This window comes from Narcine bancroftii, chromosome 1 (assembly GCF_036971445.1).
Source record: "Narcine bancroftii isolate sNarBan1 chromosome 1, sNarBan1.hap1, whole genome shotgun sequence".
Taxonomy (NCBI): Eukaryota; Metazoa; Chordata; class Chondrichthyes; order Torpediniformes; family Narcinidae; genus Narcine; species Narcine bancroftii.
The window spans coordinates 318,152,793-318,165,815 of NC_091469.1; the positions used below are offsets into that span (position 1 = coordinate 318,152,793).

At 40.4% G+C, this 13,023-nt stretch overlaps 1 protein-coding gene across 2 annotated transcripts in view; it reads left to right on the plus strand.

The window, feature by feature from the left end:
• LOC138747471 (collagen alpha-6(VI) chain-like) overlaps window positions 1-13,023 on the plus strand; it is a 235,556-nt gene that overhangs the window by 174,435 nt on the left and 48,098 nt on the right. For both annotated transcript variants that reach the window (XM_069906720.1, XM_069906727.1), the window contains exons 24-25: window positions 1,099-1,161; window positions 6,837-6,899. In XM_069906720.1, the coding sequence (XP_069762821.1) occupies window positions 1,099-1,161; window positions 6,837-6,899 (126 nt within the window). The remainder of the gene's footprint in view (window positions 1-1,098; window positions 1,162-6,836; window positions 6,900-13,023) is intronic.

The following is a 13,023-nucleotide window of genomic DNA, read 5'->3' on the forward strand; positions in this document are numbered from 1 at the left end:
TTTAGAAATTGTTCTTGATCAAATGGAAACACTATTGAGTTCAATATTTGACCTATTTGGAAGAGTAAATATAAATATACAGTCCTTTTTAGTAGAATACCAATGAAAAAAGGGTGTTAATGTTAATTGGTTTTTCCACTAGTTCATTTGGGATCATGATAGAATTGAGCTTTCCCCTTATTAAGATTTCTAGTGAATCTTTTCAGCATTTTAGCAAGCGGAATGTCGCACATTTACAAAAAATATTACAGACAGCCAATAATTTTACTGCACTATATTTTCTAACAAAAGCCCCCCATAATTTTGAAAACTGCTATTGTAACCCCCTTTGCAAGCTGAGCAATCTCCATTTCACTATTCTCTGCCTATAATGAAAGACCTAAATCTTCGACACTCTCTTATTATTTTTTAATAACAGCAGTAATTAAAATTACCATACACAAATGCGTAATAGGTGAATCTTATGGACCAATTATTAGGGTATAATTTTTGGGGTGAACTATTACACGCATACTATTTTTGACCGCTGTAAGTACCTGCATTGTTCGAGGTGCCAGGAGCTTGAATGTGCAGCCAGGTGGCCGGGACTGGGTGGCAAGTTGAGTTCTGGGTGTCAGGAGCTTGGATAAGTGGGCGAGTGGCCAGGACCAGGTGTTAGGTCCACGTTCAGATTGGCGGGCGCTCGGATGGGTGGGTGAGTTTGCCAGGACTGGGTGGTAGGCCCGTGTTCTGGGCATTGGGAGCTTGGATGGGTGGGTAGTTAGGTGGGACTAAGTGATAAGTGTGCGCTTGGGGTGTCAAGACCTTGGATAGCAGGCAGCTGGGGTCTAGGAAAGAGTCCACAGGTGGGGCATTGGCAGCTTGGATGAGGGTATGGCCGGGCATTGGGAGCTCAGATGGGAGGACAGCTGGGGCTTAGGGTGTGAGTCCACAACCTGGGCTTCAGGAGCTCAGATGGGAGGGATGCTGGCACCAAAAATAGTGGGGGGGGGGGGCACGACTTTTATACAGTATTGACTATTACATCCACACATGAATGTATTAGATTTTTATCATATTACAAAGAGTGAGCACCTTTGCCTTTATCTTATTTTTCAGGGATCTATAGGAAGTTTTGGGTTCCCTGGACAAAAAGGAGAGAGAGGACGAACAGGGTTTCAGGTTAGTAAGAGCTGTGTCACTATCTTATTGAATCAAGCAACAAACCTGGACTTCCGAGTGAGCTCTGCGTACAAGCTGACCCTTCAAGTTTTGGAGGACATGCTGCAGAGTAGCTGTGAGTGAAATGACTGGTGAGTCACTCAGGCTGGTTTGACCTTGAAAATTAGAGCAGAATAGCTCGAGCTTTTCGCAAATTGGCAAGTGCGCCATTTTAAAATTTAAATTTAGATACAGCGTGATGACAGGCCATTTTGACCCACGGGTCCGTGCCACCCAATTTACACCCAAACACCTGCAATCTGTTCAGTAGGAGACACTGAGCAAACCAAGTGGCCATGACGTGACCAGATAGACAGACGTCAGGGATGGAATGGCACCTGTGGTCGACAGACCACTGACAATCTCACGTATAGCCTTTCATTGCCGATAGTCTGTGCTCCTCCCTCTGCCACTCGGCCCACCATTTTATTCAGCTGCCTGTCTGATTTTGGCTCATATCTTAATGAGGGGCTCAGGCCTGAGGCATTAATTATGTTTCATCATGTTTGCTGCATAAAGAATGCTGCATTCTTCAGCATTTAAAAAAATATATATTTTATTTAACAACTTTTAAACCACAGCAGTAAGTACATTTCTTTCAATAACATATTTTGGGAACCCGACAAAGAGTATATTAGAAATGGCTGATTTCACACCTCCATCTCTTCAAACGATAAGCTACAAGAACAAAAATACTTAAATATGGAATTTTGGATGACACAATTTTGTTTTCTTTTGTGTTCTTTTATTATTTATTTTTCTTCTTTCTTTTCTTCTTGCTTTATATTACAGTGGGTAGGGAGGGAAGGGGAAAAATGTCACTGTGTATATTTTAATGATGAATGTTTGTATATATTTTTATTGACATAGTTCACAGTGAAGTATTAAATAAAAAATATTTTAAAAACTGTAAACTTTCAGCAGTTTATAACTAATATTTGAATAATAAAATAAAATTTGTATTTTGAAAATTAAAACAAATACATATTTAAAAAAGTCATACATGTGGTATAAAAATTCCCTGCATCTCTCCCTCCCCTTCTCCCAAATCCCAAAAAGTAACAAAGAAGACTAGTGAATGCCAAGAAAGTAAATTATTTAACATAAAGTTTTATTTTAATAATAAAAGGCAAAGGAGGAAAAACCCAACACCCAACCCCAACCAACCAATTTTCCCTTGCAACCGCTGCAATCGTGTCTGCCTGTCCCGCATCGGACTTGTCAGCCACAAACGAGCCTGCAGCTGACGTGGACTTTTTACCCCCTCCATAAATCTTCGTCCGCGAAGCCAAGCCAAAGAAGATAACATAAAGTTTTATTTTAATAATATAATAGTTTCCATGGTTATCAACAGAGCTTATTGAACGTTCAACACTACATTTTGTAATTACGGGTACCAAATCTTCCAAAATTCCTGATGTCTATTTCATAAATTATAAGTAATCTTCTCAACTGATTTCCAACTGTATAACTCTGCATGCAATCTCTCCATTCCCAAATCTACATCTGATTTCCAAGGAACAGCTAAATGCTTCCTAGAAAACACTCAAGCATTTGGAACAAACTCAATTTGATAAATATTTAATTTCAATTTAGGCCCAATCATCTTAATATTGCCTAATATGCGGTCCTGTGGGAGTTTCTTCAGCATTTTTGTGCAAATGAGGACCTGATGTTAAATTTGTGGAGTGAAAGTTCCTACAAACATCAATGGATTCTTACCTATTTAGTCATGAATAAAGGGAATCACAAAACAACCAGATGATTGTAGAAACCTACCTGGTTCACTAATGTCCTTCAATGGAGGAAATCTATCATACCTAATCTGACCTACATCCAACTCTGGGCTCAACAAGGTGGTTAACTCTTAAATACTCCATGAAATGATCTTACCAATCAGTTAAATACGAAAGTCTGAAGATCTTGTGATTATAGTATAAACACCCAGAAATGCACGAGGAACTCACCTGGGCTGGCAGAGTCCAGATATATTACCAATATTTTGGGTCTGAGCTCTTCTTCAAGCACTAACCTGCCTCCCCTCCCCACCTTCTTCCCCCTGTTGCTTATCCCCATCTCTCTCTCTCTCTCTCTCTCTCTCTCTCTCTTCTGTTTCCCCTCTGTCTCCTTTCACACCTCCCCTTATCATATCCAGTCAACACCTTTTGTTGGTCTACACTCCTCCCCTTGCCAGTCTTCAGTCTTTATTCAGACGCCTTCCACTCCTTTGCTTGTACCTTGAAGAAGGCCGCAGGCCCGAATCGTCACTAATGTATCTTTACCTCCTCTGGATGCTGCAAGAACGGCTGAGTTCCTCCAACATTTCTGTGTGCTTTTTTAAAACACGTCAATCAGTACAATTTACCAATGGGTGATAAACATTTTGGTTACACCACAATCCTGAAGAATGATCAAATGACAAAAATAGCAGAGGACTAAGAGTCACCTTCAGTTGTATCTCCTCTCTTTTGTGCATGTTAACTTTGGTATTCCTCAAGGGCCCATCAATGATCCCTTCCCAGTTTTTATCTAACCCAGTGGCTCTCAACCTCTTTCTTCCCACTCACATACTACTTTAAGTCATCCCTATGCCATCAGTGCTCTGTGATTAGTAAGGGATTGCTTAAGGTGGGATGTGGGTGGGAAGAAAAAGTTTGAATCCCACTGTTTTAATTGTCCCTCATTGACTCGTTATGTGCTCAGTTTCAGAACTCCAAAGGAAATGGGCCAATGACAATTTTTCTCCAGCAAAATATTTCAGTAACAATTGGATCTAGTGATTCTCAACCTTCCCTTCCCACTCACAGTCCACCTTAAGCAATCACTTACTAATCACAGAGCTCCGATGGCATAGGGTTTACTTAAAGGGGGATGTGAGTGGGAAGAAAAAGGTTGAGAACCACTAATCTACACGCTACCTTCCTGGCTACATTGTTTGAAACTTGAAGCAAGGCTTCAAATCCAGCATGTCATTCCAGCATGCCTCTGCTTTTGTTGACCCCTGTATTGTCTGTAATTTGCCTGATCTGTCTTTGACACAATGGCACTGGGTATCCAGAAATATAATCTGTTTACTTTCCTCACTTCTTTTCTTTTTAAAATATTTTTATTGAGTTTTACAAAAAACTCTTTACATGAGGTCAACTCACATATCAACTGTAAATTAGAAGCAGAACCATAATTAGTCCATCACTTATTTCATTCAGGTCATCAAATTCTATAAGTATACAATTAAATCGTAACTTGTACTATGTCCAAAAATAATATTGGATACACAAATTATACATGTAAAATTCCCTTATATAAGATATTTTGTACTTCTCTGATGTGATCATGTTGTTCTGTGATATGATCTGAGATCTGTAGTTAATCCCCTGCTCCCTTTACTTGTCTTAATAAAAAGGGAAAAAAATTCTCCCCATCCCTCTAAACAAGGCTTATCTGCATATATTGTAAATATGTATCGACTAACAGCCCCCAGACACCAGGAAGGAAATCCTCAGAGCATCCACACCACTTCAATCCTCAGATGATGATAATCATCCACGAAGGGGCCCCACATCTTCTCAAATTCACACTTTGCCTCTTTAATATGTTATGGACTAACCGAGCCCCATTAGTACTAACACAGGGGCAGCAATGGGAGATTCGCCAGACTAACTGACCCTCGTTAGTACTAACATAAGGGGCAGCAATGGGAGATTCTCCAGACCATGGTAAATTCAAAATAATAGGTTTTGTTAAAGTGTTAATCACAAAACAGTTTTCACTTAACTCTAAACTTACTTAACTGTAAGCTTTAATATAACCGAATGTAATTTTCTAAATTGTGTGTGTGTTAAAGTCCAAACTATTTTCAGTTTAAACTTGAGTCTGAAAAGTTATTTTTAAGGTCCAGTATTTTAAAGTCTTGTTGAACTTGAAGATCTATTAAATTGTAGTTCAGAAGTGATTATGAAACATCAAGTTCTTTTAATTTGTTGATTAAAGCAGTAATGAACTTAGCCCTTTAACTATTCAAACTCACAAATCTTGTTGAGTTATTTTCCCAGGAAGAGATTTCATCTTTAACTCTCACACTGGTGACCTTCAACTCCTGCTTAGCTTCTTAAGAGTTTTGGACCATGAGGCTGCCTTCTAATAACAAAAAGATACAGTCATTTCTTCTGGGCTTCAGGGCTCAATATGCTCTGCCTTCAGATATATATATACCCTTAGACTCATATGAAATGATCACCAATGAGCTCAGTCTTAATTCCTAGAAAACATGTAATCAGTTGCTGGAATTTTAAACAGCTGCCCACCCCAGTTTCTGGTAAACCTTGTGATCTTCATGCTTCTAGCTTGTAGATGACACGACTCCAAAAGATTACCTTTCTTCTGTTTCAAACAATTAAGTATATCACTCACATGGCTCTGAGTTTCATTTCTCTTGTTCAAGAGGCCTTAAGTGGTTTAGTTTCCAAACAGATGGCTTCCTTCAGCAGTTCTTATTGAGTACTTACATACATCAGTTTTGACTGAAGCAAACACTCCATTGTTCTTGAATAATTAAGACCCACTTCGAATCCATTATATGTGTTTTTCCAAGACACATTGACTCTGAAAATGAACACTCTTTCTGATTTCAATGGTATATCTGTGTATGTGCTGACCTGTGTGTGACCCTGTACCAGACTACAACTAGCTTACTAAGAATACAGTATTTTAACTCTATAATTTACTTTACTAGGATATTTTTATAAGAAATATTACTTAACCTTAACCTAAATATTACTATTAACACAGATCCATTACAAATGTTATATCTATGTTTTTTTTGTCTAAGTGATAGAATGACTTGGTTTGAAGATTCTGACATATTTTGACAAACACTGTCCTGACCTTGTGCAGTTTCTATCTCCCCAGTCGTAGAGTTTCACAGCATTGAAAAACAGACCTTTCAGCCCAACTTTTCCATGTTCATTTCTTTCATCACCTCATGCCCTGGAATCCTCTGAGGTATCTCCACACATCCCTCCAGGCCTCTTCATTCACAGAATGATTTGCTGCATCAATGAACACCATGCCTTCAAGCTACCAAGCTTACTTCTCTAAACTCCCCTGCTGTTCTCCTTCTTCTCCCTTTCTAGGCATTCCACAAAATCTACCATTGGCCCATAGTACTGGTCGTAACCCCAAAAATCTCCTGAATGGTTCAGTCTCAGATTAGTGTTGGAGAATGTGTTTGTGATGCATCTTGCATCTTAAGCGTCAAAACTGTTTGCTTCAGATGTTAACAGAATTTGTAATTTTATGCGGAACAGAATGTTGCCCAAAGCAGTTGTGGAGCTCAGACTACAATATTGGTTTCTGCTTCCTGACCATTTGAAGTCCATGTAAAGTTGCAGTTTTTAGAAATCTATTCCATTTTTTCTGTGTTCTTACTCGAATCTCAGTCAATCCTCCTCTTCCGTATGTTGCTCTCTCGCTCTGCTTGATCAGCCAAGAAAAGTAGGCTGTCCATTACTTGACAAATACTGGGTTTTAGCCCAGGCCTCTTCTCCTGTAGGAAGCTGGTAGGCAGGATCCTCCAACTTGATGCTCTTGCAATGTACATGTTTATTTGCCTTTTTATTAACATTGCATTGTTTCAGGGCCGAACAGGAAGAGAAGGCCTTGCAGGTTTTAAAGGGAGCGAAGGATTCAAAGGGTACAAGGTCTGTGAACCATCTCTTCACCTCTGTGTTTAATCTTTTAATATTGCTTAATAAAATGAAACTAAATACATGGGCAAATGAAAATCTGAGGTCAGGCAATTGGCAGCAGTGGAGAGGCATGTTGTAAGGGAAGATACGCATTCAGTTGTGTTTCATTGACTTCATTCTTTAAATTTAAATCTTGCATTCTCCAAGGTGCCCTCTAAGTACAATTAGGCAGCCTACCTATTTTTTTATCATTGCATGTGAGAACACACACACACACACACACACACACACACACACACACACACACACACACACACACACACACACACACACACACACACACACACACACACACACACACACACACACACACACACACACACACACACCCAAATGCTGGTGTGTATACACATACAAATGCACGCTAGCATACACATACATACCCATGCACCCATGCGCACATACCACACACACCCAGATGCACACACACACGCACACATGCATGCACATACACACCCATGCTCATGACACACACACTGTCTCACACACATACACACATGCATACATGCACAATTGCATGCATGCATGCACATATACACCCATGTGCCACACACACACACACACACACCCCACACCCACACCCACACCCACACCCACCCACACACACACCTCACATTATTATTCAGAGCCATCGTTGTATAGAATAACATTCAATTTCAATCCTTCTAATTCTGAGAGAGAGGAAATGTGTCCCTAAGCTGTGGGTCATATGGCCCAGCCTCAAGTATTCCACCAGAGCTTAGCCTGTGTTCAGAGAGTGGACTCTAAGAATTCACAAATAAAATTTTAAAAATGATCTCTCTCTCATCCTACATGCTGCTTAACCAACTTTCTTTGTCTCATTTCCCATCATTACCAAAACAGCTGCTTCCCGTCTGCCATCAGATTTCTGGACAGACATTGAAACTGCAGACAGAACCTCACTTTTTCCCTTCATTGGCACTAATTTTTAAAAATGTAATTTATAGGAATATTTGCAATGTGATGCTGCCTCAAAGTGTGTTCATGACAAGAATTTCTGATTCTGACTCCTAGTTCTGACGAAGAGCCTTTGACCTGAAATGTAAACTCTATTTCCTTCCCTCCACATTTGGCCTGACCTTCTAATATAGTTTTTCATTTAGATTTCCAGCATCTGGATTTTTTTTGTTTTTCACAGAATCTAGACATCAATTGACAGGCAGTTTAAAGTCTCAAATAGTTCACCCTGCCGCCCAATCATGGAAATGCTACCAATAAGCCAAACGCTAACTGCTTGATTACAGCAATCCTCCTCAAGATGCCAGTGGGGCAATGTTATATCCTTGCCAAGCAGTTAGATGCAGAGTGCCATAACAGAACTGTCAGCAGAAGTATGGCAAGGGAATGCCATGAACTGATCCATTCCAATTCCTGGTTAGTGTTACTGTGCTGATGTTTACCAATGACATTGCTGTAACCTCGCACAGCCAGCAGATTCTCATGAACCGCTTCTCTAAGGCCTTCGAGGACATCCGACTCAGCATCGGCCTAAAGAAAATAAATGTCCTTGCCCAGAATGTAGTGGGGACACCAGCAACAACTACAATCTAGAAGTGGTCCACGAGTTCACATACTCAAGGTCGACCATGAGTGACCCTCGCTCCCTCAACTCTGAAATCAATAGGTGCATCGGCAGAGCACCACTGATCCTTGCTTGACTCTCCTCGCGGGTCTGGGAGAATCCACCACTCACTACAAAGACCAAGACTGCTGTGTACATTGCGTGCATTATCAGCACCCTCCTGTATGGTAGTGAGACTTGGACCACCTAGTCCAAGATGGAAAGGAAATGCAACAGTTTTCACCTGCGCAGGCTTTGCTGCATTCTCGTCTTCTCCCGCGCTTGTCTTCCCACAATGTTCACGCTTTTAAGACCCATGCAGACTGCACAGGCTGGACCACGACTGTTGCATGAAGGATGGTCGGCTGCCATAGGACATCCTCTACGGAGAACTAGCAATCGGCAAGAGGAACATTGGTGGACCCCTGCTTCGCTTCAAGGACCTCTGCAAACACAAAATGAAACCCTTAAAAATCAGCACAGAGTGCTGGGAGGATACAGCAGGTGACCACAACAAATGGTGAGATGCTCTTCATCAACACTTGAAGCATGGCAAGTTTGAGGAGCAGAGAGCTAATCGAAGAGCACAGCAGACAACAGTTCAACGATGCCTTACACTTGCAGCAACTGTGGCAGAGGCTATCATTCCAGGATCGGCCTCCATAACCCCAGTCAACATACCAGGGACGACCAGAGGCGCCACACACTGATGTTGTTCTTAACTTAATTGCTTGCCTAATTTTATTACAAGTCTGTTGTGTTGTGCAAGGAACATTTTGGAGCAGAGTCATTTCCATCATAAATGCACAGCTGATGTATGTTTTGTTGTCAGTTTGATTTTGTTTAATGAATTATAATACAAGTTCATGCTATAGAAGAGATTTACTTCCAAGCACAGAACAAAATGTGAGGATGATTTCCTCTTGTTGATATTTTAAAGCACCATGAACGCCCAAGAGATTTGCTTTGACCAGGCTTGCTATGTTGGCCTTGTCTTCCTCTGATTGAAATGATGGTAGATTCATGGAAGAGACTTTACATAGTTAATGTAAAGCCGGGGGGGTGAGGTGGAGTCCACACTTCATCGGAGTGGATTTGTTGGATGCCAGTAATGCAATAGCTTTCTTTTGGCATTCCTTTTTCTTGGGAGCTAAATCTTGTGGTTATTTCTTGGAGCATAGATAATTTTTGTGGGCAGCATGATATTAAAATATTAAATTATTATTTAGAATTTATATGATTTACCATATATTTCGGCATGTAAGTCAAGTTGAGAAACCAAAAAAAAAACTCTCAAAGAATGGGGGTCGACTTGTGCTTTTGAGACCTGAAATTCAGCTCAAAATCCACCCTGCGCCGACGTATGTCGACCCTTGAAAAAACAAAAAAAAAACCCAACTGCAACAGATTTTTATTGAAAACAACAACAAATGTAGAACCCTTCAAAATCACTCGTTATCATCATCTGAGGCAAAGATGGCAGGAAGCACATCCTTACTCTCGGTTTAAAGTAATCACATGGATCCCTGTCTGTATCCGATGAGGCGGTTTCAGCTTCGTCATTAGTGTCCCACAATAAATCACCTTCCATCTCATCAATTGCTCAAGAGATACCGCACTTTTTAAATGATTTTATCACAGACTCTAATTTCGTTCCATGCCTTGAGCACGATGTTACACAGTACATCAGGCGATACAGCACTCATTGCCCTGCCTTTTGTAAATGACTTTTCTGCACTCGACATCCATATATTTCATTCCTCGCACACATGGTCTTTGAATGGCTTGTTCAAGCAAGCATCAAGAGGTTGCAATGTAGACGTCAAGCCACCTGGGATAACTGCCATATAAGTATTATGTAGTGCTAATCTACTTTCAGTGTTCTCAGTTAAGTGGCTACGAAAAATATCTTATACCAACAAACTCCATTATTTGCATAAACTTCGTGGCTGCCTGTTTCACACATTGTCTAGCCATAGTTTTGCACCATTTTCATCCAGCTATCCTTTTTCCATGAAAAGTACCTGAAGACGATTTCATTTTTGGTTTAATTTGCGTTTGAAGGTTACCATGGGTCTTAACTTTGTCCCATTGACCATGGACGATAGCACCATGGTAAACCTGGTCCTTTCATGGCCTGAACTTCTGGTTTACAGTTTTAACAACTTTCCATTCCACTATTCTATTGTAAATCATGTTGAAATTCATGGGGATTTCATCTACGTTTCTGATATTTGCCAATGCAAACTGGTGTTTCTGCCAGTTCTGTATAATAAGCTGGTGAAAACTTACACTTTGTGATCAAGATCCTTTGGTAGTTTCTGAGAAATTTTTGTTTATTGGCATCATATCATATTTTAACTGTTCATGGAATGATTGCATCTGGCTACTGTAGCCTCAAAATTATCACTGAAGTCTGGGTGAGACTTGGCCCACTGCTGTGGAAATGTTCTTACTTTATTTCGGGTAACCATGTAGCAATCTTGCCTCTGTTCATGTACCCATTCTGCAACGTGATTTTCCAACTCATGCTCATCAAATTTTCTCGCAGCACCACAGTTGTTGGTTTCCTTGGCCTCTTAAAGCTCGCTTCATATTTTGGTCACCTGCTGTGTTGTGTGAACGGACCCTCCATGATAACAGTCACCTCCAGTGAATGCCCAGCAAATCAATCCGCGCGATCTATGGGAATCGAAGTACATACCAGTCAACGGCCCATCTCTGGCATTACGAGCTTTGGGGTCAACAGGGCACAACAGCCATAAAATGGGAATCGACATATGACAGATAAGACGCTTAAAATGAGGCTGAAAAAGAGGCGCCCATTTATAAGTTGGTCGACTTATATGCTGAAATATATGGTATTTTAAACTGCAAGAACTATTGAATAATGTTTCATCTTATTTAACGAAGACACATTAAAAATATTGGCAACTTTACCCTTGACCATTTGCAAATGTGCTGGAGAAAGTCAGCAGATTGCGCAGCATCCCCAAAAAATAACTAACCTCAGGCCCTGGCCCGTGATGTTTGCTACTCTTTAGAAGGGTCCAGGCCCATAATGAAAGTCACCCTGCAGATGCTGAGTTTCTCCAGCACATTTGCGTGCTGAACTGTTTTTTTGGAAAATTTTATTTGTAATACAAACATTACCTCAATAAAGATAATACCTTACAACAACATAATGCGAAATGATACACAAAATGTTATCTATTTTCTCCCCACCCCCCTCCCTCCTACCCCACCAAAGAAAAGAAAGAAAGACAAACACCTAAATCTATACATTTGCTATTATGACTCTGTTATTTTATTTTCTAACTATTTTAATTGTTAACTGAGTGATGTGGATGAACTTTTATTCATGAAATCCAAGATCTTATAGAGACTCCCGATCTGATTCCTTAAACTATAAGTAACTTTTTCTAATGGTCTACAGTTTTACATTTCTATCTATTGATTCAAAATGGCTACACATTTCTTCGCTGCCGCTATTGCTAAGATCAAAAATGTTGTTTTATGTTTATCCAACTTTAGTTTCGTATCTGCTTCATGTATATTACCAAGCACAAATATTCTTGGATCTTTTTGTATATTTGTGTACTGAATTTGACCCAAGTGTCTGCAGATTTACTTGTTCAACACTATTCACTATTGTAACAAAAATATAGTCAATGCCATAATTTATGCCAACTCCTTTACTTATTTGCAAATACATTTAAACTAATGTTCACATGGGTAATATCTGAACACATAATCGTGGCTGAATCATCAGTGTGGAAAAGAAAAGAGTCGGAGATACCTATTGACTGACTAGAATCAGAATTTATTGACATGAATGTGTGGCACGAAATTCGGCAGCAGCAATGCAAGCATTGCTATAAATTACATTAAAAAAAAATTAATTAGCACACATGAAGGGGAAAAATGAGGTGCAGTCTGCGGTTCAATGTCCGTTCAGAAATCTGATGGGAAGCAGCTGTTTTTTGTAATGTTGAGTGCTTGTCTTCAGGCCCTGAAATGTTGGTCCTGTCTCTCTGCCTTTCTGAGGCAAAGGGCACTGTTTGACCTGCCGAACTTCTCCAGCATTGTGCGTTTTTACTGACTTCAGGCTTTGAGTACCTGATGGCAGCAAGTGAGAAGAAGGCATGGCCTGGGGTGGTGAGGGTACTTGATGATAGAGGTGGCTCTCTTGAGGCCCCGCCTCTTGAAGATGTCCTTTCTGAAGTGGAGACCCGTGCCCATGATGGCGCTGGGCGAGTTCACAACCTTTGATAGCCTTTTCCATTCCTGGGTATTGGCCCCACCATAGCAGATAGCGATGAAGCCAGTCAGAAAGCTCTCCAGGGAACTGGGGGAAAGGTATAGATTTCATGAGCCTTGCAGTTTTCAAGGAACCTTGGTGCCTGTTTAGTCTCTATCTCCCTTTATCACGTCTGTGATCAATGCAGAGCAAAGCTTGTGATTTTAAAAAAGATTTATCCAATGAGCCAAAAG